The 26,696-nt window shown below is 36.6% G+C and overlaps 4 protein-coding genes and 4 pseudogenes across 8 annotated transcripts in view; 7 read left to right on the top strand and 1 right to left on the bottom strand.

The window, feature by feature from the left end:
* On the top strand, nucleotides 1–26,016 carry LOC310717720 (claudin-4 pseudogene; annotated as a pseudogene). The gene is made up of 2 exons (XR_014538255.1): nucleotides 1–591; nucleotides 22,506–26,016. The product of XR_014538255.1 is annotated as a claudin-4 pseudogene (transcript).
* On the top strand, nucleotides 1,534–2,728 carry cldna (claudin a). The gene has a single exon (XM_083526153.1). The coding sequence runs from the start codon at nucleotides 1,628–1,630 to the stop codon at nucleotides 2,249–2,251; it is 624 nt and encodes a 207-aa protein (XP_083382279.1). The 5' UTR covers nucleotides 1,534–1,627; the 3' UTR covers nucleotides 2,252–2,728.
* LOC310717721 (claudin-4 pseudogene) lies at nucleotides 11,379–12,132 on the top strand (annotated as a pseudogene). The gene has a single exon. The product of its transcript is annotated as a claudin-4 pseudogene (transcript).
* Nucleotides 12,993–14,321, top strand: cldnf (claudin f). Its single transcript, XM_083526128.1, has one exon. The coding sequence runs from the start codon at nucleotides 13,351–13,353 to the stop codon at nucleotides 14,086–14,088; it is 738 nt and encodes a 245-aa protein (XP_083382254.1). The 5' UTR covers nucleotides 12,993–13,350; the 3' UTR covers nucleotides 14,089–14,321.
* Nucleotides 16,368–17,497, top strand: LOC310717719 (claudin-like protein ZF-A89 pseudogene; annotated as a pseudogene). Its single transcript has one exon. The product of its transcript is annotated as a claudin-like protein ZF-A89 pseudogene (transcript).
* LOC310717714 (claudin-like protein ZF-A89 pseudogene) lies at nucleotides 18,641–20,710 on the top strand (annotated as a pseudogene). Its single transcript has one exon. The product of its transcript is annotated as a claudin-like protein ZF-A89 pseudogene (transcript).
* On the top strand, nucleotides 24,291–26,016 carry LOC310717718 (claudin-4-like). Its single transcript, XM_083526144.1, has one exon. The coding sequence runs from the start codon at nucleotides 24,399–24,401 to the stop codon at nucleotides 25,071–25,073; it is 675 nt and encodes a 224-aa protein (XP_083382270.1). The 5' UTR covers nucleotides 24,291–24,398; the 3' UTR covers nucleotides 25,074–26,016.
* Nucleotides 25,417–26,696, bottom strand: part of sbds (SBDS ribosome maturation factor) — a 6,817-nt gene continuing 5,537 nt past the window's right edge. Inside the window, exon 5 of the mRNA XM_083526104.1 lies at nucleotides 25,417–26,524. Within this exon, the coding sequence (XP_083382230.1) occupies nucleotides 26,396–26,524 (129 nt within the window). The 3' untranslated portion in view covers nucleotides 25,417–26,395. The remainder of the gene's footprint in view (nucleotides 26,525–26,696) is intronic.

Below are 26,696 nucleotides of genomic sequence, written 5' to 3' on the forward strand. Positions count from 1 at the left end.
GTTAATGGGTTACAAAAGAACTTTACACAAAAATGCACAAAAAGACACGAAAAATTTTTTAAAAGCTTAAAGAATGGCATAGCTGTCAGAGTGTGCTTAGAAGGAATCTCGGCTGTCTCCCATTTCATCTGGTATCTGATAGTGTAGAACCTGAAGAAGACGATATTCTCCAAGTTGTCTTTCTTCAGCTCCTTAATTGTGGAAATTCCTTACCTGTTTACCTTTGCATGGAACTCTATCCACTGGCCCCTTTCCAAGTAGATTTTAATGAACTACCTTCCGAAAAGAAAGGGAAAAAAAGAGCCTTTATTGTCCTAAAGGCAGCTTTTGGCTCCTGAACAGTGCTTTCTTTCTTTAATGAAAGAATCAATATCTCTTACTCTCTCCCTCTCCTTCCTTTATTCCGAAGAAGGCAAAAAACCTGTGAGTCCCCGTGATTTGCTTATTCCCCCTTTACCATGTCCTCCCCATGTCCTTAATTTGCAGACCATTGGACAGCGAGCACTTAAAGCATATTGGACCATTAAGACTTATAGACTTTGTGGTTGCGTTTTCGGAAAACTCTGCATCCCTCAGGACATCAAGTAAAAGGTCAGCATTTTTTACCTTATTTTCATGTTTGTTTTTTATTTAGTCAGGTTTACACTCTGCAATTCTTAAGCAATGCTGTCAGTTAGAGTGCTGAGATTGGGGAGGTTACAGGAGGACTTCCAGCTGTCACATGTTTAATTAAGACATTGATTTATGTGATTTGGTTTGAGTGGATTAAGAGGAATGAAAAACGTTTGCTTTGACTTCCTGACAAAAGAAAACGTTGGTTACTTGATGTACTATATTTTGGATCTATGTTTTGCTTCAGATTTTTGTGTATTTATTAAACGTGTCCCGTATATCTGACGTGGTAAATATTAAGGTGTTTTATCTTAAAAGTTTTTAATCATTCAGTAAAAATGAAGATCCTAAGGTGATCCTGAAATGTAACTTTTTAGCCATTTGCAATCGAATAAAATCAATACAATGGTAAATATTGAAGGTAGGTTAATGAGTATGCAAGGTGGAATTACACTGTTTTACATCATATTCATTTTATTTTATTTATCTTCATAGTTTTAAATATATATATATATATATATATATATATATATATATATATATATATATATATATATATATATATATATATATATATATATATATATATATATGCACCCAGGAGATATACAATCAACATATAATATAATCTAATATTATCTAATCTAATCTATAATGTAAATATAATAATATAATATAATTCAGATAAACATGATTCTCCTTTCAAAAGTGGAAATTCCCAAATTAAATTACTCCTTATACTAGGAGTTACTGTCTACTATCTTTAGACTCCCTATTCTCAAGTAAAAAACCTAAAACACAAGGCTTTTTTATTTTGGGTTGTAGGAAAGGGCGTGAGTGAGTGATTGAGTGAGTAAGTAAGTGAGAGAGTGAGTTTGTGCCTGGCCCCTCCCTATTTGGAGCATATAAAAGGACCCGCTCTCACCCACAGTCTCTAATACGGCTCCTGGGACGAGACTACACATATATTTGGACTCCTTTTTGCTTGAACGCAGACAAAAAAAAGCAAGGAAACATGGTATCTGCCGGGCTACAGATGCTGGGCACAGCCCTGGCCATCATTGGCTGGATCATGACCATCGTGATTTGTGCACTTCCCATGTGGAAGGTCACAGCTTTCATTGGGAACAACATTGTGACGGCGCAGATCACCTGGGAAGGCATTTGGATGTCCTGTGTGGTGCAAAGCACCGGGCAGATGCAGTGCAAGGTCTACGACTCTATGTTGGCTCTCAGCTCAGACCTGCAGGCCGCCCGGGCACTTTGCGTCATTTCTGTTCTGCTCGGTATCATCGGGATTCTCCTGGCCATCGGTGGAGGCAAGTGCACCAACTGTGTGGAGGACGAGAGCGCTAAAGCAAAGGTGGGCATCGCTGCTGGAGTTACCTTCATCATCTCAGGTGTCCTGTGTCTGATTCCCGTCTGCTGGACGGCCAACACCATTATCAGGGACTTCTACAACCCCCTAGTAATGAGTTCACAGAAATACGAGATTGGAGCTTCTCTGTACATCGGCTGGGCCGCTGCTGCTCTGTTGCTCATCGGAGGAGGCTTGCTCTGCTGCAACTGTCCACCCAAAGACAACTATAGCGCAAAGTATTCAGCTCCCAAATCAGCAGGATCTAAAGGCTATGTGTGATCTTTTCAAAAGACACTTTAACTCTTGGACTTGATTCTTATGATATGCTGTATTTTGGCCAGCTGATATAGATGGTGGGTTTTTTTTGTCTTGTGTATTATTAGCTGCTCAGCATTCATGACTGTACAAAGATGTAAAATTACAAGCAGAAGCAGAAGCAGAACAATGTCATGAAAAAAAAAGCAGTTTCTGTAAAAGTTGGGTGTGACCCATTTTTCTTTTTTTTTGTTTGTTGGATTGTTTGTTAATAACCAAGAGCTTGAATATACTGCAATGCTCTGAAATATATATTAATTCATTTACATATTTACTTGTTGATCTGAATTAAAGAATGTACAGTAAATTCTACATTTTAAGGTTTACATTTCAGTTACATTCTATGTCTTAGAATTTAAGCTATGGTTCACTCCTTTTTGCTTGTTGCTGTGACAAAACATTTATACACTACAAATAAACTTTTTTTAATAATAAAAAAAAGAATATTATTTGTATTCACCACACACAGATATCTGTAAGCATATTTTGGTCAATTCAATATAATGCTTTATTTAATTGCTATTACATCAGTTTATTGTTTGTATCAAGTGTTTTTTAGTAAAAGTTATATAACTTTAAGCTTTAATCAAAATCGGCACCTTAACTTGCATGTGCCAAAACCAGATTTAGAGTAATAAGTATAAATGAATTACTAATGGAAAGGAAATTAAAATTTTTACTAGTATTAATACAGCCTTTAATAGCATTAAGATTATATTCTGTATATTATACACATGCCTAATAGAGGAGGAATTCAGAACAAAATTCATGGATAGAACATATTTCATTGTAATTTATCATATATAAAACACCAGATTCACCATTTAAGCATAACCATGAGATCTATCAAATAATAAAAATGATAAAAAACGATCAACTAAACTTAACAAAAAAAATGTGACTGGAAAGCACTATGGCACAATTGAATAGGCAAAATATTATACAAGGTGTCAGGAAGCAGTGCAAATATGTCAAGCAAATACAATCTATAGCATGACCATATCAATAAAACGTGATCGTGTACAGCATATGTTGCAAAATTAAGTACTAAATATAAAAATGTGAAGGGACTTTAAGAGAAATATTCACTTTGAAAGGTTAAGTGAAGGTTGATTGTTAACTGGTGGGGATTTATCCAGAAATATGTATGCAAGCGTGACACCTAGTGTTACTTTAGTTGATCAACAGTGATCTCCCATGCAGAAGGCCCGAACCTACACCCTAGTGTACATACAGCATTACTACACTGATTTTGGAGTCCCATATTGACGCTCCATCTGAAAACAAAGACTATAACATTTATTCATAAGAACTTGCCTAAGTATAAGTATAGGTATAAGTACAGGTTATATGATACTATCTGTGACAAAAAAAAATCTAAATGTTTTGAATGTGTTCTAAATTGCTAATAATTATATGAGCCTAGTAATTAATAAATCGATTTGCAAATTGAGTTCAATCAATCAATTAATCAATCAATTAATCAATCTCGAATCTCCTTGATGAGCATCATGGACTTTTAAAAAAAAATGTTTTAGGAACCACAGATTGTCACAAACATTCTTTAAACCATTAGAATTGATAAGATTTATGCCATGGCCTGTAATGTAATACTCAGAGAGGTGCAAGTGTAGATAGTTTAAATTACAGTGCAAACACAGAACACAAAGTCAATACGACAAAACAAAATTACAGGAATCCTGAGCACTTTGGGATGTGCAGATGATTCTTTTGTTTCACAAGCCGAAATATTGTTATTGATTCTCCACATTCAGAAATTATTCACCTGGCAACAAAAGTATTGTAACAGTATGAGCATTTTTAACAATTAGCCAAGCAGTAGCTTGGTACGGTTGTGCTAGGATAATGCTTGTAATAAGCTAACTCCTTCATATCCAAATAGAAACTAGGAAGTAACCAAAGTTATATAAGATATATAAAATGTAAAAGCACACGAAAAGTAAATTTCTTTATACCATTTTATAGATAGTGATGGCCAAAAGTTTTAAAAATACCACACTATTAATTTTCACAAAGTTTGCTGACTCAGTTTTTATGCTGGCAAATTGCATATACAGTATCTAACAAAAGTGAGTACACCCCTCACATTTCAGCAACCATTTTGGTATATCTTCATAAGGGACAATACTTATTGTCAATACCATTATTGTCAAAATAGCTGGCAACAAAAGTCAAGAGAGTGAAGAGAGTCAAGAAGCTTTTATTGTCATTTCAGCCCTATATAGCTGACGCAGTACACAGTAAAATGATACAACCTTCCTCGAGAACCCTGGTGCTACATAAAACAGCATAAAGCTACGTAACAGAAAACACAGCGCTAAGGACTAGTAAGTGTCCTCGCCACATAAAGTGCATCGTGTGCAACCTGGTGCAAACAGTGCAAGACAGACAGTGCAAAGACAACAGAGGACAGTGTAGGACAAATACGCAAAACACAAAATAGCGTCGCCAGTAAACCTACTGTGTATTAAACAGTGCAGTGTGTAAGAGAGAACTGAGTACAGGAGTGAACCTTGTAAATAAACTAAATGTAAACGAAAGGGTTTGTGCAAAACAGCAAGAGCAGTTGTTAAAAAGATGTGCAAAAACAGCATATAAACAGCATGTAAAACAGTTTGTATAATGAAGTGATATAATATGGGTGGTGCTGAGACATGGATGTGTGAAGTGAGTATGAGTGTTTGTGTTTAGTTCTGGTTGTACAGATCAGTCACACAGTGCTTAAAATCATTGATCCTCCTCTGTTACCCATAGTTACATGCAAGGAAACACATGCAGGCATCATTCTTCCATTAGGGGTCGCCACAGCGGATCATCCGTATTCATGATCCGCATGTTTGATTTGGCATATGTTTTTATGCTGGATGCCCTTCCTAACGCAAGCCTCCCCATTTATCCGGGCTTGGGACCGGCACTAAGAGTGCACTGGCTTGTGCAACCCTAATGGCTGGGAATGGTTCCCTGATCAGAATTTAAACCCGCGCCACAGCAGTGCTAGTATGATGCACCTAAATCAACCAAATATCGAATCGTCAAGAACTTGTGAAGAAGGCTTCTCGGCGCACAAGAAATGAAGAGGACGGCCTGGTGTCAGGAAGGGCAGCAAATATGCCACTTCTCTCCAGGAAAAGTATTAGGGAAAGACTGATATTCTGCAAATGCACTGCTGAGGACTTGATTAGAGTACTTTTCTTTGATGAATCCCCTTTCCGAGTGATTGGGGCATCCGGAAATAAGCTACTCGTTTTTTCATATTTTAAAAGATATTAACAAACACAAATAGTTTAGGAAATGATGCAGATTTAAAAAATAATAATAATAACTGCATGAGCGATATATATATATATTTTTTTTATTTTTTTAATCGTGCAGTCATACACAGATATGGAACTGGATAAAAAACTGTTTCTGTTTATCCGGTGTCTCCAGTGTTTGCAGGGGCAAAGTCATACGGTCAATTTTCTTTATGTTTATGGAAACACCGATTTAGTGTTTCATTCCATAAACAGATATGAAGACAGATATTGTGGGCATTACACAGATAAAGACACAGATAGTGTGAATTCCCAGGCATCAAATTCCCAATGCAGCATGTGACTCGGCTAACTAGGTGTCAGCTTTTCACTTCCTTGTTTATAGCTTGCAGGAGGAGCTGAGAGTTATTGATGGGGCTTCAGCATTTTATACCAGTTACACTTAAAGTATATTCTCTATTGCAACCTTTAAGCCAAACCGACACCCACACCAATCTGTCTGGATCAGTCAGACATTATCAATAAACCTTATTAGAAGTATTTAAAGTATATTTAAATTTTTACTACTCTAGGGAATTTCCACAAAGTTTTAAAGTATATTTTAAAGTATATAAAATGTGTATTTTAAGTATATTTTAAATGTTGTATTCTGGGGAATTTCCTCAAAGTTTCCTTTTAGTTCTGTACCTATGGTTTGCCAAACATGAAAAGAAATCCTCTTGTTGTCTAGATATGTAGAAATGTTTCCCAGAGTATTGTAGACTTTTAATTTTATTATCTTTTTTTTATTTTTTATTATTGAACTGACAGCATGGCTCATTAAATAAATAAATCAATCTAAAATATAAACTAAACATGATTTTTATAGATGAATAGACAGTGTAAGTTTATACTGTGATATTAGGTGTTTATTACCTGAGGTTCTAATCTGTTCAGAATCCAATGCACTTGTCAAAAGCAGTCAATATACACTGTGACATTTTATTGTGACAGAAAATATTCACTGCAAAATAAATTATTTGTGTAAGATCATAACAAATGATTAATCATTCAGAAATTATATATGTTGCTTTTGTCTTTTTGTATTTTTTTTTTTTTGTTAAAACTTGGCAAGATGACCATATTTGGATTTGGGGTTTTTTTGCTAACGATAGAGGACATGTTTGTGGTGTATACAAAAACCATAAAATCCATAAGGGCATTAGTGTCAATTATCAGTATCTTGCTCAAGCTAACCCCACCTACAACAGTCCACGCCTTATAAATACAAAACATCAGCGAAATGCGTGTATTTACTTCCCAGAAGTTTCCCTGTACTTTTGGTTTGAATATCTGAAAGTGAAAAGAATGGTGTCTCAAAGAGTCCGTTACCTTGGCATTCTCGCAGGCATCTTGGGATGGTTGGGAGTCATCATTGCATGTAGCCTGCCTAAGTGGAGCATGACTGCATTCATTGGCACAAACATTGTGACAGCGCAGTTATCTTGGCAGGGACTTTGGAAAGCTTGTGAAGTAAAGATCACCGGAACGATGAGATGCACAGCTTATGATACATTGCTGGACCTCAACAAGGACCTCCTGGCTATCAGAGCAATGATCCTTATCTCTATTTTGGCTGGTTTTTTTGGAATAGTGATGTCTGGCATTGGTGGGATGGGCCAAAAATTCATTACGGATGCGCGTGTTAAATCTATTGCATGCATAATTGCTGGAGTGGCATTTATATTCTCGGGTGTGCTATGTATGATCCCGGTATCCTGGACAGCCTACAGCATCATTGCAGATTATAAAAATCCCATATTGATGTTTGCACTGCGGAGGCAATTAGGAACTTCCTTGTACATTGGTTGGGGATCTGCGGGTCTTCTGCTATTTGGGGGAGTGCTGCTCTGTTTCAACTGTCCTCCCAAAGAGCACATCTACAACCAAAACAACTCCAGTGCAAGAATAACCACTATCTCCAGGGATCCGCCGCTTTACGCAGCAAAGACAATTCTATACTCCTAAATGACTAAATTTATGCAATCTTTCATCTTATATCAAAAGAATGATTGTTACTGAAAGCAAAAACAATACAGTGATACATTCTGCATTAGGGAGCTAATCAGTCATCAACATGATCTTGTGATTTGCTTGACAATGGCACCAATAAATGCATATGCAGTCCAGTGCAAAAGCAATAGGATTATTTTGATGTGGATCTTCCCCTTGCTTATACTGTATTATTCTCCCCAGAAGAGTGAAGGTAATTGGAACTTGGCTGTTGGATTTGTGTTTATTTAGACACACAAGCAATAGTCAAAATTCGAGCACTGATGTTGAACAAGATGGTCTGTTGCTTGAGAATATCCACACCAACATTGGCAAATCAAGTATTTATGTTCTCATGAGCATGGTAATTCTGGAAGTTGAGTTGAGTTGGAAACTAATTGACCTGTAGAAGATGCAAATTTTTTTTGTTGTTAATGTTTTTCTTCTCTTATGTGAATAAACAATTATAGTATATAGTATATAGCAGTGGTTCCCACCCTTTTATTTTTTCAAGAGACCCCTATTTTAACATTGTAAAATTATAACGATCCCCATGCGGCTCAATTCAAACACACTAGCAGACACATTTCATTCAATGTCGGTTGTATACGTTTTTAATGAATGCAAAAACAGCAGAATGCAAACAATTAGCTGCAGCTTGCAGCTATTCATAACGAACTTCTTTCCAGACAACAGGTTTTTCATAAACCTGATGAACAAATAACAGGAGCAAATTCAAATAAATGTACATGAATATCATTTAATAAGAGAATTAAAAGTATTATGATTAAAGTATTATTGTATATATTTGTTTTGAATTCTAAAAACTGAAAACATACATCAGTTAAAACAAAACAATAACCATTGCATAATAACTATTAGCATATTTTATGTTTTTTCTTGTATTTCTGATTTAGTTAAGCCCTTATTTATTTATCAAAGGCTATTTAATGTGAACTCTGGGCCTGCATATCTAAGGCTGTATATATATATATATATATATATATATATATATATATATATATATATATATATATATATATATATATACCTTCCCGTGGGCTCACCACCTGCAGGAGGGACCATAAGGGACGGTGCTGTGGGGATTGGGCAGCAGTCGAAGGCGGGGGCCTGCTTAGACTGCTGCCCCCGCGACCCGGATTACGGATAAGCGGGAAAAAATGAATGAATGAATGAATATATATATATATATATATATATATATATATATATATATATATATATATATATATATATATATATATATACACACAGTGGACATTGACCCAAAGAGGCTTTACAGAAATGTAAGTTTTATACTTGCATTTGCATCTGTCCAACATTAATTACATAAGAATAGAAAGCTAATTGTTGATAATCAAGCAATAAAAAAGCAATGAAATGTAACTGTTTTTAGCATTTAGCCATTTCTTTTGTAACAAGAAATTTTATATCAATTTACTGACAATTTTGAGATAAATCTCCCTTTTTTGTATTAAACAAATGTATGGTATACTTAAAAATAGAAACTGCATGTAAATTACATTGCCAAACCAGGAGGATTATTATGATATGGATCTTCTCCTTATTATATGATTGCCTTCACTTTTTTTAAAAACAGCACAGCACAGTCAAACTCTTTCTTTGCATATCCCAGCAATGTTAGCAAGCGACCCCTGGTGCACAGAGGGTTTAGGGCCTTGCTCAAGGGTGGCACCTTGGCTCACCGGGGCTTAAACCCCTGCCCTTCCGATCAGTAATCGGAACCACACAGACATTTTTTTCTTGCTTTTCATGTTTTTTGTGCATACACAACTGACAAGCCATCTTATTTTTTGTTTGTGCTCCTAAAACCAGTTTTTTGTTTATAGTGGGGTATAAGTATAAATAAATACCTGTATAAACCTTGATGTATATCTGCATCGTCATGTATTTTATGTTCCAACCAGTTCTTATACCTACCTGGAATAAATAAAATTATATATATTTTTATTGACCTGTTTAGCCAAATGAAACCCCTTTCACTTTATAACCAATCAACTGCAAAAAAGTATATATAAGCCGATAAAACTATCTTTGTCATTGTGTATTAAATTAATGTAGATTTTAAATTATCCAGACTATTTAGATATATGACATAGCTTTGTTTGATGGCTGATAATTATGCTTATGTGAAGCTTTTATTTAACTCAAATGAATTACAACATTCAGCTGTAGAGCAAGACACTTTATTTTTGGTTTGTCATGATCTCAAAATAAGAGATATTAAATAAATATTATTATATTGCCTACATATATTGTAACTTGATCTGCACATGACATAAATTACATAAAATAGGCTTTTAATAACATTAAATAGACTTAATGTAGAACTGGTTTACACCAGTATGTGCCGTGGTATTACAGTATCTCACAAAAGTGAGTACACCCTTTAAAAATGAGAGCTGTATATAATTTAGAGTAGTCCATGTACAGCTTGTATAGCAGTATAGATTTACTGTCTTTTAAAAATAGCTCAACATACAGTCAATATTGTCAAAATAGCTGGCAACAAAAGTGAGTACACCCTAAGTGAAAACAGCTGTATGTGATGTAACCGTTCAAAGCCAGATGTTCTATTTATCACATTTAAGTTTTTGTCTGCTTGACAGAACCATACAAATTTTTATAACTTGTTACAGTTTCTCAGTTAAAATTTGGTGCTTAGAGTACAATTCTCTCCTACTGAACACTGGATGTTCAACATGGCACCTCATGGTAAATCTAAATTTTTGCTCTCCACAAACATGGCCTAGGTTATAGGAAGATCAGTATCACCCTGAAATTGAGTTACAGTACAATGGCCAGGGTTATAGAGAGACAGGTTTCCACTCGGAAAAGGCCTCACAGTGGTCAATTAAGAAAGTTGTATCTTTGAGCTGTCCGTCAGGTGCATTTAAAAAATACATACTGTAAGTGCTGCCTGCATTGCTATAGAGTTTGCAGAAGCGGAAGGTCTGCTTCTCAATGCTCAGACCATACCAAGTCGATTTACATTACCTTCATCGCAGAAGGAAGCATCTTCTGAAGCTGACTCACAGGAAAGCCTGCAAACAGTTTGCTGAAGACAACCTGATGAGACAAAATCTGTAAACCTGTACTGCTACACAAGCTGCACATTGTGAGCTACTATTCTAAAGTATATCAATTTTCATTTCTATAGTATTGTCCTTTAAGGACATATAATAAAATGGTTGCTAAACTATTTCACTATCTCACTTTTGTGAGATACTGTATGTGATATAACATATATAATGACATATGACTAATAATAACTGCTCTAACTAGGGTTAGGAAAAAATTCATTAAAATTAAAAAAATAGTTACCAAATATCATACAAAATATTATGCATAACTGGCTAGATTGTACATCCTGATTGTATTGTGCATATACTGTATAGTATAGTCTAAATATATCCTCAGATTTCCATATTTTTTATATGATTCTTGGCTTTACAGCTGTCAAAAAAAATATAAGACAATTTTCCTTAGGATTGCGTTAAAGTATTAATGCAAAGCATTAGTCATTTTAGTTTTTTTTGTTTTTTTTTTCAACTGGACTTTTGGAAACAACCTTTGTTTGTGACACAGCAATTTGACCTCAAAGTGCTTAATGTTTGTTTTATGGAACCAGTGGAGGTCATATTGGTGATGTATACAGAAGAAACATAGGGGCATTAGTGTCAGCAGTATTCTAACCAAGAAGAGCTAACCCCACCTACTAGCCAGTATCCTATAAATACAACGTTTCAGCTGAATGCATGTACTTCCCAGTCAGGAAAAGACGTTCTCTGTACTTCTTTTTTTTTTTACGTGAGAGTGAAAAGAATGGTGTCTCAAGGAGTTCAGTTCATTGCCATTCTTTCAGGCTTATTGGGATGGTTAGGAGCCATCATTGCATGTGCTCTGCCTCAGTGGAGAGTGAGTGCGTTTATTGGAGCAAACATTGTCACAGCGCAGATTTTCTGGGAGGGAATTTGGATGACTTGTACAGTGCAGAGCACCGGACAGATGCAGTGCAAGATTTATGACTCCATGCTGGCACTGACCGCGGACCTGCAGGCCGCCAGAGCAATGGTCGTTATCTCCATTTTGGTTGGTTTCATTGGAATCATGATGTCCATCGTAGGTGGAAAGTGCACCAACTGTATTGAGAATTCACGAGCTAAATCTATGGCATGCATCATGGCAGGAGTGGCATTTATAGTCGCAGGTCTGCTCTGTTTGATTCCGGTATCCTGGACAGCCCAGAGCGTCATTTCAGATTTTTATAATCCCCTGTTGATGGATGCACAACGGAGGGAAATGGGGACTTCCTTGTACATTGGCTGGGCAGCTGCAGCTCTTATGCTGTTGGGGGGAGGCCTGCTTTGTTTTAACTGCCCTCCCAAAGAGCAACACATCTACAACCCAAAGTACATTGCTGCAAGACTAACCCCTATCTCCAAGGATTACGTCTAAGAAAGACAGTCTGGTCTATACTATATATATATATATATATATATATATATATATATATATATATATATATATATATATATATATATATATATATATATATATATATATATATATATATATATATGGTATCTGTTTAGAATTTGTTCTAGGATTTATTTGAGATTGTGAACATTGTCTAAAGGTTTTCTAATCATCACCAATCACATGTAAATAAGCCACCTTATTCAACATTTATCTTGAACATTTTAAATAAAATAAGCAGCTATTTTTTATGAGTAGTATTTTTTAATGTTTATTTGGTGGTTTCTCAAAAGCATGATTCAAGTAAAAACTATACAATCATGCTCTTCTACATTAGGAGATAAGACATGATATGATAAGCAAGTTATTATTAACAAATACATTAATTAATAGAAGGGTGTACTCTTTATGAAAAAAAAGGTATTAATAAAATGTTATTTTAGACCAACTGTCTAGATCAGAGGTGCCTAAAAATCAAACTTGATTCAAGGTCGTAAGTAAAGTAAATTTTCATTATACCGAAATGTAAACAACAAAATAAAAGTCTCCATGGTTCCGCATTTATGATTCCTAAAATAAATGAATAAATAAACAGAAAACATTACTCATGCAGTTCCATTTCCAGTTTCTAGTTCAATGGAATTTATAAATAGTACAATATAAAAATTGAAACAATCCAATTTATAGTACAATAGAATTCAATGCCTAATAACATCCTATTCATACTATAAGGTTGTAATGTTAGTGACCTCCAAAAGAGACAAAGCTGGTCCTTATTTTATAAAAGTTTTTTTTAATTGAGTTTATTCAAATTCACTTATATTCTCTAAATTCACTTTTTATTTAATTTTTATGAATTTTTTAAACAAAATATGTACCAAATCATAAGTCACTATGTGTCAACTTTGGCCTGTGGGTCCTAGATTGGCATCTCTGGTCTAGTACATTATTAAAAAATGTTAATATGAACAAAATTGGCTGATGTTTTATTGTCCGTTGCGAAAGCAGGCTATTCGTGCATGAGTGTGCTTTTAAAAGGATGTGCATGTCAGAGGTTGTATTCTGCTCAGTTTACTAACAATGTATGGAATCCGGTTCATCAGGAAAAGCCGTTCTGCTTTCACAACTCCTCCCTGTGTGATTCCTTGTCAAACAGGCTGTCACTTCCTAGATGTCTCTCAGATGTGACTGTGGAACCACGACAGCTCGTTTTATTTTTTTATATACGGCTTTAAAATGGGGAGAATTGGCAAGGAAGTGTCAGGCCAGACCCTGTGCTTCATCGGATTAATTGGCTTGTGCCTGACATGTGGCTTACCCATGTGGCGTACAACCTATTTCATCGGTGCCAACATTGTGACAGGTCAGATTGTCTGGGACGGGCTGTGGATGAACTGTGTGATGCAGAGTACGGGCCAGATGCAGTGCAAGATCCAGTCATCTATCATGACTATGACGCAAGACCTGCAGGCCGCTCAGGCCCTCATAGTCATTGCCATTTTGGTCTGTTTTGCTGGTGTACTCATGACCTTTATCGGTGGAAGATGTACCAGTTGCTTGAAAAATGAGTCCTCCATGGCCAAAGTGGTCCTTTTTGGAGGTGTCCTGTGTATTGTGGCTGCTGTTTTGTGCATCATTCCTGTCTGCTGGTCTGCGGTATTTACAATCAGAGACTTCACAAGCACTCTCGTACCCACAGTGCAGAAAAGGGAGATCGGTGGGTGCATATACATCGGCTGGGGAACGGCATTCGTTCTTCTTCTCGGAGGCATAATTTTATGTACCTCTTGTCCGCCAAGTGATCCGAACAATCAGAGAATGTATCTCTATCAAGGGCCTTACATGGGACCAGGTGGACAGTACATGCCTCCAAAAGGATATCCACCCAGTGCGGCTTATTCTGGAACGTATGTTCCAGGTAAATCATACATGGATCCGAGGGTTTACTCACCTGCTCCAAGGCCATACATGTAAGCAAACAAATGTGGACATGGACTCCTAATTTAAATCCTCAAGTCACTGACCTTGGATTTGTCTTAAATATCTGTGTCTCCAAATGTATGATTGAACTTAATTAAATGTGTACAACCATTATATATTTTGTCCTGATGAGCAGATTTTATTGTGGTTTTTTTATGCTGAGGTTTTTTAAAAGTGTTGCCTGAAGCCTGAATTGTTTTTAAATGTCTTTATATATATATATATATATATATATATATATATATATATATATATATATATATATATATATATATATATATATATATATATATATATCGTCTTAAATGTAAATCTCAGGTTGCTTGAAAAAGAACGTTGTCGAAAGTCAATAGCTCATGTGATAATGGTTTAATATCTCATGTATAAAGATGACATATCAGTTTAGCTGGAAATGTTTTTTTCTCTCTTTTTCTCTGTAACAATGTACAAATTCAAAATGTGCTTATATAATAAAGGAGCCATTACCAGTTCATTGTAAATAAAAACATTTATATAATAACAATCTGTGTTTTTTTTTATTTTGAGCTCAAACACACACACACACACACACACACACACACACACACACACACAAAAAAAAACACACACACACGCACACATGCTTTGATTACACAGAAGTCATGTTCATCATGTCATGAATCATATGTGACAAATATCTAGGTTATAAAATGTTCTAAGTATAAGAACTCAGCAGATATTTAGTTGTAGAAATATAACATATGTTTAGATGTATGAAATGTGTATTATTCTTCCTGACATAAAAGAATAAAAGTGAATAAATAAATGTAACCTGTCAGTTAGGGCGAGTGGTGGCTCCAGCGGTTAAGGCGCTGGGTTGCCGATCGGAAGGTCTGGGGTTCAAGCCCCGATATCGCCAAGCTGCCACTCTTGGGCCCTTGAGCAAGGCCCTTAACCCTCTATGCTCCGGGGGTCCCTTCCGAGGGAAATATCAAGGTCCGTGACGTCGAAGTGACGTGGGGCCGCCTTCCCGTGGGCTCACCACCTGCAGGAGGGACCTTAAGGGACGGTGCTGTGAGGATTGGGCAGCAGTCAAAGGTGGGGGCCTGCTTAGACTGCTGCCCCCGCGACCCAAATTACGGATAAGCGGGAGAAAATGGATAAATGAATGAATGAATAACCTGTCAGTTACACTCCACATTGGCTTTGTTGTTGCCATAATTCTGCTCCTCCGTAGTTTTGCCAGTTTGCTCTTCGGTTGCTGCCCTACATAACAGGAAATCAATTTCAACAGTGCATACAGATACTTCAAGCATCAATTCACAGCCACCATTTTGAGTGTTGAGGCAGTGGACACATAATTTTTAATTCCCTATAATATTCAGTTTTTTTTTCCTTTTAAAAAAAGCAAATATGGACATCAGATGTTGATCAGACATACAGTATCAGACTGCTCTGCTTTGTGATTTTAAATCTTGCGGAGATTGGATTATAACTGTAATCATAAATCTGAGACTTTCCGCTTTATAGGAAGTGACTTCTAAATAATGGTGTGGGTCTTGTATTTATTGTTATTAGACACTTCTCATTGTTGATCATCGAAATAAAGGCTTGCCATGAATGGGTGTGCTGTTTTTCAGCCATTAAGAATAAATAGATCCATAGATCTATAGATCATAGTTTGTATTTTGTATGAGTTTTATGTGGTATTTATTATAGTGGCATTTATTATAGTGGCATTTATTATAGTGGCATTTATTTTTATGTGGCATTTATTATAAGTTCCAAACATTAAGCAAACCTTTATATATTCTTATATACATACATTTTTAAAAAGATTCAACATTTATTACATTAATACACATTAAATAAATGATCTAAGTGTCAAAGAGTGTAAAGGAGCATCATTCTTAAAATTGCCAAACTTTTTGCCAGTATTTTGAACACATTCATGATGATAACATTTTAATGTTTGGTAACTTAACACATAAACCTGATTTTAAATGGGGAAACAAATGTAATTGAACATAAACATTTATTTGTTTACTGATTTAGGTTTCGCTTCCATTTGAAGGGGATTTTCACTCTTCTTCTGACGCCAAATATATCTTTTGAATATGTCAAGTGATACTTGTTTGCAATCAAACGTCCACAAGCTGATGTGCATCTCATCGAAACTGGTTTGCCTTAAGAGTTTCAATGGAATCTCGTCAGGCCTGAAACAATGTTTGACAGCAGGTTTCAGGTCAAAAACTTAACTCCACCCCTTTTTTAAAGCACCATATAACCTGGTGGCCAAAGGATGTTCCTCACTGAGGAACTGAAGAAGACAAAAAGCTTTTGCAGCAGTACATTAGAACTACAAGAACACTAAAATGGTGTCCATGTGCCGCCAAATGCTGGGCTTTAGCCTGGGCATCATAGGCTTTCTGGGGGACATCATTATTTGTGCCCTTCCCATGTGGAGGGTAACAGCATTCATTGGCGCCAACATTGTGACAGCACAGATCATCTGGGAGGGCCTGTGGATGAACTGTGTCATGCAGAGCACAGGACAGATGCAGTGTAAGATCTACGACTCCATGCTGGCGCTGCCACAGGATTTGCAGGCTGCCCGAGCTCTGATCGTCGTCTCCATCATTGTCTGCCTGTTCGCCATAATCCTGGGAATCAATGGAGGCAAGTGTACCAACTTTGTGGAGAATGAGAATACGAAGATCAAGGTGGCCATTGCCAGTGGTGTCACTTTCATCATTGCTGGAGTGCTGTGTCTGATCCCAGTCTGCTGGTCTGCCAACTCCATCATCCAGGACTTCTACAACCCCATTCTCACCCAAGCTCAGAAGAGAGAAATGGGGGCTTCAATCTACATTGGCTTTGGCGCGGCTGCACTTCTGATTCTTGGCGGAGGTCTTCTCTGCAGTTCCTGTCCACCGCAAGAAGAGAAGAGTTACAACAATGGCTACAAGTACTCCCAGCCACGGTCCGCTGGCACCAGCAAAGCTTATGTCTGAGCAATGAAGCACGTTGAAGACTTTTTTCATTCTTTAATAATGCTAGGTTCTGTCTAATTTTTCTTGTTCTAATGGAGAACTGTAAAAGAGGAGCGAAGATGGAACAGTTGCGTGACTGTTCTGTAATGTGCCTTAGACTTTATAACATGTATTTATTATAAGCATAAGAATAATGTTGTAACAGATACTTAATCAAACCATAAAGTTGTTAGGATTGTAGAATGTGACATAAACTGTTTGACATGATATAATATGAGCTAAACAAATACTACACTTATTCCAATGTATACTTGTAAAAGACTGTTTTTATCTCTGATTTTTATTTTGTTTATGCATTATATTGTTGCTGAATTACTCTATAAAGATATGTTAAACGTTTGCACAATAAAATCTAACGTTTGTACCAAAAATGAGTGATTGAGTGTGTGTTTCACTGAATATGCATGAATCTTAAATCTGTATGAAGTTAATATTGAGACAGTTTGTTGACACTTTAATTTGAAGCTGCATGAGATCACTTCCTGCCTAAAAAGTTTGGCTTTGCTCATCACATCTAAACTATAGGTGCCTGATTTGCATTTATCTAAATCAGCACAGCAATAAACAAGCAGTTATGGAAAATGTAATTAGGAGTTAAACCAGTTTTTTCTTCCTCTATCAACCACTGAACATAAACCTCAGTGGCCAAAATGTATTGTGTTGTATAGACCACCACATTGGGTGTCCTAGATTTGTGTTTACATGTGTGTCTGAATACTGACTAGGGTTTGATACTACATATTACCCAGATCAATGCTTATGTTCCTTAAAGAGTCTTAATCAAAAACATGAAAACTGAGCTCTGGAACAGAGTGTGACCTTCACTCGACATTCTTCAGCAAAGAATCTTGTAAAACCGGTATTGTGAGGAGTGAGACAGCCATAAACGACAACACATACCTCTTTCCATTTAGCTGGCCACAAACCTTTTTTTTAGAGAGACTAAAAAAATGAATAAGTGTTGATTGTATTAGGTGAATTGATGGGCCTGATGTCTGAGTCTAAGATTTAAAATGTGTACATAGTTTACTGTTTAAGGTTACCTCATGGAACGAATCACAGCTTTCAATGTTAACTACATTGTGACACCCCTGTTATGCTGAAAAGCTGACTGGATGAGTGTTGTGATAAAAGCCATGTGCCAGATGAAATGTAAATCCCTATGACTTCATGTTCAAAAGGAAAATCTACTCTAACCAGTTTGGTAGCTATATAGCAACCATTCAAGTATGTTTAAAAAACAATTGTCTGTATATTATAATTGACAACTTCAATGCCCATTCATTATATTACTAAGTTCTTTTTTTTTTTTTTTAACTCAATCGATACTCTGTTAATGGCCTTGCATCTCAGAAAGTATATGTATTTTAAGACCAGAGCAAAACCAAAACTGGTGCATCTGCATGTTTTACATATTGCCTAGGTGCATCTTGCAATAGGTTTCAACCACAAGTTTGTAAATTGATCTTCAGTGCAGAGAGTGATCCACACCCCACTTTGCCGTTACCATAAAGAATCCTGCAAAGCTAGTATTGTCACAGCTGAGGTGGCTCTAAACAACAGCACGCCTCTTTTTTTAGCATTAGCTGCCTGGATACAAGCTTATTCTGTTCGGGAGAAAGAGAGAGTCTATCTGTGATCGGTACGTACATCTGAGGTGAAAATGGCCTCGACGGGATTGCAGATGCTGGCCTGCACGCTAGCTCTAATCGGATACCTTGGATTGATCATCGTCTGTGGCCTGCCCATGTGGAGAGTCACGGCCTTTATCGGAAACAACATCGTAACTTCGCAGATCTTCTGGGAAGGCATCTGGATGAGTTGCGTGGTACAGAGCACAGGCCAGATGCAATGCAAGGTCTACGATTCCATGCTCGCTCTAACTTCAGACCTGCAGGCTGCCCGTGCCCTAGTGGTCGTCGCTCTGGTGGTGGGCATTGCTGGGATCTTTATGGCCTTTGCTGCTGGCAAGTGTACTAACTTTATTAGTGAAGGGAATAGCAAAAGGAGGGCATCAGTGGCAGCTGGAGTTGTCCTAATCATCGCAGGTGTCCTTTCCCTCATTCCTGTGTCCTGGACGGCCAGCAGTGTCATAAGAGATTTCTACAACCCGCTATTGGTTGATGCCCAAAAGCGTGAGCTGGGGGCTTCACTGTATATCGGATGGGGAGCGGGATTGCTCATGGTGTTAGGAGGAGGACTTCTCTGCGCTTCCTGCCCAGTAAATGACGATCGCACGCCATCCCTCAAGTATCAGACAGTCAAGTCAAAAATGTCAACTGTTAATAATTCGGTGCGTAGCCAAATCGCAATGTCAGTGAGGTCAGCTTCACCATCTAAGACCTACATCTAAAATCTTATGAAGGACTTTATACCTAAGACAATGCAATGCTTGTTACATCATGTCTCTTTTCCAATTTTCTTTTTTTTTTTTTTTTTACTATTACAGCTATTTTTATTTTTATTTCTTTAGTCTTGTCGAATGAATTGTCTCACTTTATAGTTTTCTTTTAAATCTGTAAAAGGTTTCAAAGATTGTGATATGTTGTATGTACCCTGTATGTAACCTGCTGTAACCTTTTTTTTTTTTTTTTTTTTTTTAAGGATATTCTTAGTTTGGTTTCACTGTCTATGTTCCAATTGATAAAATTTTGGCTTTACTTTCTCTCATTACATCAACACAAAACAAAAACCTGCTTAGCAACCTGCTTGAATCTTCTGATAAGACACACCCATGACACTAGCACACAATGTTAACTTTTAAAAGCAAAAAAAAAATCAGGTGCCGAAAAATTATGTACAGAGATGTTAAAAAAGAATGAACCAATTTCTTTACGTTATTTTATTAAGGAAAAGTAAAACAAAACTCCAGCCAAATCACAAGTATTATACTCACAATAAACTTTTATGTAAATGACCGATTATAAATAAACTCATTCCATGACGATGCTTGAGATCTGAAGCAATGCGTCATGATATCGGTCCATTCTTTTGACTGACCCTGTATATTCCCTTAGTGAAAATTGTTATCAGACACTGAATAATTTATAGTCAGTTTTCAGGGTTTAAAATGAATGATTATATAGAGCTGTATGTTAAGAGGATAAAATAATTGTTACTCTTATTCCCCTATTTAAGGAATACTTTTTCTACCTTATTTTGTATCTAAATATAACTCATGGGAAAATATTCAAGTTCTTATTTAGGTAAATGTTTTCCAAAATATTGTTTTTACCCCCCGATATTTAAAAATGGTGATTTATTGTGAATAGGCGTTGATGCGTTTTATCTTTTGAAATCTGGGCCTTCGGGTTATGTGAAGATGAAAGCATGATGACATCAGTTATCACATATTTGGCTTTAATCCAATCTGTTGCAACACATGAGCTTTCAATGTGGATTGCTGTATATGTAAACTAATTGAAATGACTCAGAGGTAGTCAGGGTGGCGCTTTTTGAATCTGAGGCCGTGTTTTTTCAATTTCAAGCCGTAAAAACATGATGTGGAATGCTTTTTTAAGACAATAATAATCAACAAGAGGGTTGGGTGATTTGACAATTACTATTAAAAGTTGATCATTTTCCATCCAGTGTTTAAATCATCTTATACAACAACATGTCAAAATTATAATCTTTACATTTTTTATGAATGACACAATGTATAGCACCAAAGGTAGGCCTACACCTGACCAATCACATCCTTTTGTCCTTTTTAAAGATCTCATTAGTTTTAGTTCCTGTTTTTTGTTATAAGAAACACCACTCTTCTGTGAAGGCCTTTGACTACATTTTGAATGATTGGTGTTCATTCAGCATTCCTATTTATCCCAAAAACGTTTAATTGTGGTGTTGAAATGAGGGTTCTATGTAGGCCAAACGTAGGCACCCATATCGTAGACGATTGCGTGCTTCAAACATTATGGTAAATAATTGGGGAAACTGAAACATGGTTGTGATGGTGAGGTGTCCCCATACTTTAAGTGTATTTTTAACCATTTTATTATAATGTTGAGAAACATGGGCAAGACAGTTAATGTAGCTCTTGTCATCATTTACAGTTTGGTCTCGCCAGTGTCTCTATTATCTCTCGCTGCTGAAATGAATAAAGCGAAGAGGTTACAAGAAACTAGAAACTGTAGTCTTCGTAACTGAAGACTCTTTAGAGAGACTTTCCTAAATAAAACACAGCTTTTCCAAATAAACAATCAAATGCTTTTGTTTGCTGAATAACGTGGGGTTTTTTTTATACGTTTGCCAAGTCGCTGTGAATAGAAAGTTATTATCGGAATTAAAACATATTAGAATAAGCATTTTAATATAAACTTGTGACGTGGCAATGCAACGCCACTGTGCTGCCGGTTGGACATGCGCGCAAAAATAAAACCGTTCAACACACTTATATATATACAACAGTGACATCTAGTGGTACACAACCACAGTGGCTGTCGAAAGACTGCGCATGAGACACTATCCTTTATTTGCTAATTAATTTTTTCTGTTTTCATTTCTTTAATTATTTGGATGTGTTAATTAACCTCTGTACTCTGTACTACATTTTTGTACCGTGCATTGTCAACTATCTTTGGCTTGATTACAGGAACAATAAATTGTTGGTTTATGGGTAGTTGTAACTCTTTCTGAATGATCATTTAAAAAATACTGTAGATTTACCAGAATTCAGATGATTGAGAAATTACCGAATAAACTATTAAAGCAAGTTTAAACATCTATTATCCTAACATACTATCCTACATATCACACACTAACCAGGTGATTACCAATCTTCAGTATAGAATAGCAAACATAACTGTAGTCCTAATGAACAGAAACTTTTATTGCAAATTATATAATGCTTAAGTATCAGAAGTGGGGAAAAAAATCCCACTTATCAAAATCTTTATCTATGTTACATTAAAGTTTAAATGTATAACTGATTACTTAAGAAAGCTATCGCTAACAACAGCTTTATAGCTAATCCCTCAAATGAATGCAAACTAGCTGCTACAGGGAAAAGAAATTAGTCACTGTAGCTAACAATAGCTTTAATCCTCATCTCTCATATGTTAGCAAGCATGAGAATTACCCTGACCAGCCAAACTAGCTGAAGTATAACAGTTAGCTGTTGGCAAAGGTAATGGATATTGTTTGTAAATGTCATTAGCTATAAAGTAGATAAATGTAGCAATACATAGAAATATGCTTAAGTACAGTAACAAAGCAATTATTTTGCATTTGGCACCTCCCAAAAGTATATAAGATTTTATTTCCCATAAAATCTAAATAAACCAGCAAATCTTTTTGTACATTTAAAACCAGATCTACATTTTGAGAATTGATTGCAGCTTGCTATTTTATCCCATTTTTTCTCTTCTTTAATAGGCATCCATATGGCTCTGCAGGTGCTGGGCATCACTCTGTCTATGATCGGCCTGGCAGGCACCATCATCATCTGCGCCCTGCCTATGTGGAAGGTGACAGCATTTGTTGGCACCAACATTGTGGTAGCACAGGTCTTCTGGGAGGGCCTGTGGATGACCTGCGTGTACGAGCGTACAGGCCAGATGCAGTGCAAGCTTTACGACGCATTGCTAGACCTGGACCCCACACTGCAGGCCTCACGTGGCCTCATGGTCACCACCATGGCACTTGCATGTCTGGGGTTCCTTATCTTTTTGATGGGAGCTGAGTGCACCAACTGTCTCAGCAATCCATGGGCCAAGGCCAGGATCGTGGTGGCATCAGGGATCACTTTCATACTCTCAGGACTTGGCACCGCAATTCCTGTTTCCTGGACGGCTGACACCATCATCAGGGACTTTCATAACCCTGTAGTGCATGAGGCGCTGAAGAGAGAGATGGGTGCCGCCATATATGTGGGATGGGTGACAGCAGGATTCTTGTTTGTCGGAGGAGCAATTCTCTGCACCAGCTGCCCACCAGAGAGGGTTAAACAACTCTCCAGGTATTCAGCAACGAAGTCAGGTACCCAAAGCAGCTATGCATTTAAGAACTATGTGTGAGTTTAAGACATTAATAAAATGAATGCACCATATTTTTACATAATAATGCTAAATGTTACATGAATAAATGAAACTCTCGGTCAGAGTTTTTACTTTTATACGTGATGTATTTTTTTCTGAATAATTAAATCAGGTGTTATGTTTTACAACCCCGATTCCAAAAAGTGCAAAATGTAAAAAAACAAAAAGAAAAACAAAAAAAAACAGAATGCAATGATTTGCAAATCTCAAATATCCATATGCTTTACACTATAAAACTTTGCAAATGTTTCAATTAAAGATATAAACAATTTTAAAGAAAAAATGTAATCATTTTGAATATAATGGCTGCATCAGGTCTCAAAAAGTTGAGACACGGCTGTGTAGCATCACATCTTTTGTCCATATATATATCTAGGAACTGAGGAGACCAGTTGCTAAAGTTTTGGGAGAAAAATTTTGTCCCATATGTGTCTTATACAGGATTCGAGCTGCTTAACAGTGCTGGGTATCCTTTGTTGTGTTTGTTGCTGTCAAATGGTGAAATTTACACAGTGTTCCAACCTTTTGGGAATTGGGGTTGTACATACGGACAAGTCCATAAGGCAAATGAAATAGAAATTCAACCAAAAAATTATACCATGTAATACAATGTGTAAAACCATGTACACAAGTGACTATAATATACCATATAACTCATTTCATGCACAGTTTGAAGTCTCTTTTTTTTTCTATAATAAACTTGAAGCAATGTTTGGACATGTGAATTATATTGAAGTGCTGGTAGATGTAAGATGTCAATACACATTTGGTGTGTTATTGAAAAAGTGTTTAAAAAAATGGTATTACATTTCTTTTTAAGATATGTTTTTACTATAGTTTTTTTACTATTTAGCGCTGCTTCACTGTACACACTTTCAGTATGTGTCTGTGTTCCTGTTTGAATAAAATTTGCTTCCATAATACATGCTTTTCCTACGTCGTGGTGTCTTTATGCTTTGAATGCATTGTTATGTCTCTGCTCACAAAAGATCTCAAGAGAGAGGAGACTGTTGGTTTCACACAGTGACATCATTGTTTCAGCCTCCAGGCGAAGAAAAAAATAAAAGAAGAAGAAGAGACGAGTCACTGGAAATGTTTTGAAACCATGGATAAAAAAAAAACACAGTGGTGAATACACTGTGGTCTCCCCACCCACAGCTGGAATGCAGCTAGTCGGGTTTGCTCCAGAAGTGTGCTCGCAGTTTCTTTCTGTTTCTCACTGAAACAAAACATGGAGATGTGTCTCAGGGTGTTCGAGCAAATCAGTGCCTGGGTGGCCATCTCTGGCTGGATTTGTGCCATCTTCACAAGGACCCTGCCCGTGTGGATCGTGACTGGAGTTGTGGATAATTCCACTGATACTCTGTCTTTGTACTGGGACGGAATCTGGTTGAATTGGCAGGATCGGAGTATAGAAGACATGCATTGCCACTTTTACCAGTCACTTTTGCCCCTAGCAGGGCGCTTTAACTCCTGGAAAATTTCCATCAATGTTTTGCTTGGAGTGGGAGTCATTCCAATCATGATCTACATAGTGTCGGTGACCTTCCTCTCTCGGAACGTGCGAATCAAGGCAGCAGCTGGATCCTTTTTCATTTTATCCGGGCTTCTGATGCTGGTGATTATGAGCTGGATCACTCATTTCACGAACAGTGATTTGGACACAGCCATTACTTTGAAAAGAGACTGGGGAGCAGCTGTGTATTTCGGGTGGATCGGATCGGTCTTCTTTCTGATTGGAGGAGGAATGCTGTGTGCTTGGTGGTGGTTTAAACCAGCTCCATTGTCACAGGGACAAATAATGACACCATCTGCACCGCTGCAAGAAATGGCGGATCCGCTCTTTGCAATGCATCATGATGCCTTTGTTCCAAGTATATACGGGCAAACCACCAGACCCCTTTAAAAAAGACTCCTTTTATCATATCAAGAATATTTCATGATACTGCAAAACCTGCAGTGCGCTGCTGATGCAAATTTGTACATTTCAGACCACCTGTTTGAATGAACTGAAACCTTGAGACACTACCTCCTGATTATCTATTCAAGAGCGTTTAAGGTTTGAAACTTTGATGTCTCAGTCAGATGATTTTACTATTCACAGCAGCAGTGTGCAATAAGTCAACAGTAGCTCCCAAATATACACATTGTACATTTTATTTATTACTGTAATACTTTTGTAGCCCCCCTCAGTGCAGATTACACTGTATGTGTACTATTGAGCACATAGAACTGACACATGAAGATGATTTAAAATAATTTTTATTTGCACTTATTTTGTACATTATTAACCTGATGTTTGGGTAAGCTTTGTTGTAAGTTAGATATACGGCACAAATCTGAAAAGCCAAACTTTACTTTTTTAGTGGATGCTGAAAGGTTTTAATAGGTGCAAGGGAAAAAATCTTAAAGCAGCAGTTTATAAAGTTTAGAGCCATCTACTGGCTGTCAGGTGAACTGAATGCCTAAAGACTTTATAAATGAACCACTGTTGAAACTTTGCACATCTGCAGAGTTGCATTTCAAAGTAAACCTATGCAGATGTTTTTTATTTGGGGGCAGGGCTTATTTCTGGGCTATAAATAAGTATTCAGAAGTCTGAAATGACAGACTTGCTTTAAACAAAACAGGAAAAAAAAAAACATAACTAAATATACTTGTTTGATTTCATTGCACAGCTAATGTTTTAAAGGGATCTTCTACATGAAATTAATATTACAAACCTTTTGAAATATTACAAACTGCACCTTTAAGTCGAGTGGTCAAGAAAACTTTCACGAGGATTAATATTTTCTATGTTGTGGATTGCATTTGTACACATTTGTTTTAATAAATCAATCTGTTGTCTGTCTTGCAGTCATACAAATCACTTCAATTTTCATAGAAAACAAACCCCTTAGTTGTGATTTGAGTTGCATTATTATTTTGCTTGCTACTATTTATGCATTACAGATAAAACCATTAGAAAGATTTACTAAAAAGTCCAACAGTAAATATGCCTAAATACTAAATTATAATTACTAAATAAAAAGGTAGCCAATACTTTTGTCCATATAGTGTATGTATATACGTGTTAGGAGACGCAAGCTTAAAACGTGATGTTTATAGCTTCAGCCACTTGCTATATAAATCAACTAAAACGGCCTTGATAAGCAAAAAGAAAAATAATTTAATGTGAAGGTTCTTTAGTGCGGCAAGGTGTGAAAAAAGGATTAGATGCAGGGTGGATTATTCAAGCTTCTCATCTCCTTCTTCCACATCCTTCAGGCTGAGCACCTCCACCGACCCTTTGCCTTTTGTCTCGCAGCGAATCAGTTCGTCGATTTCCCGAAAGCAGCCTGGATCTATCAAACAAACCTGCGGGGAGATTTACATGATTTACACTTCAAAGATTTCTGCCTAATTATATTGAACTGCTTAATAATAAAAACATAGTTAATGGCAACAAATGATAATTGAAACTTGTCCTGGGGTAAACTGTTACTTGACCTCACTAAACTGTATATTTTTAAAACCCCAATTCCCCAAA

The sequence above is a fragment of the Silurus aristotelis genome, assembly GCF_946808225.1.
Source record: "Silurus aristotelis genome assembly, chromosome: 22".
Taxonomy (NCBI): Eukaryota; Metazoa; Chordata; class Actinopteri; order Siluriformes; family Siluridae; genus Silurus; species Silurus aristotelis.

What these genes read in the sequence shown, in the direction of transcription:
- cldna (XM_083526153.1), top strand. Translation starts at nt 1,628, where the DNA reads ATGGTATCTGCCGGGCTACAGATGCTGGGCACAGCCCTGGCCATCATT.
- LOC310717718 (XM_083526144.1), top strand. Translation starts at nt 24,399, where the DNA reads ATGGAGATGTGTCTCAGGGTGTTCGAGCAAATCAGTGCCTGGGTGGCC.
- cldnf (XM_083526128.1), top strand. Translation starts at nt 13,351, where the DNA reads ATGGGGAGAATTGGCAAGGAAGTGTCAGGCCAGACCCTGTGCTTCATC.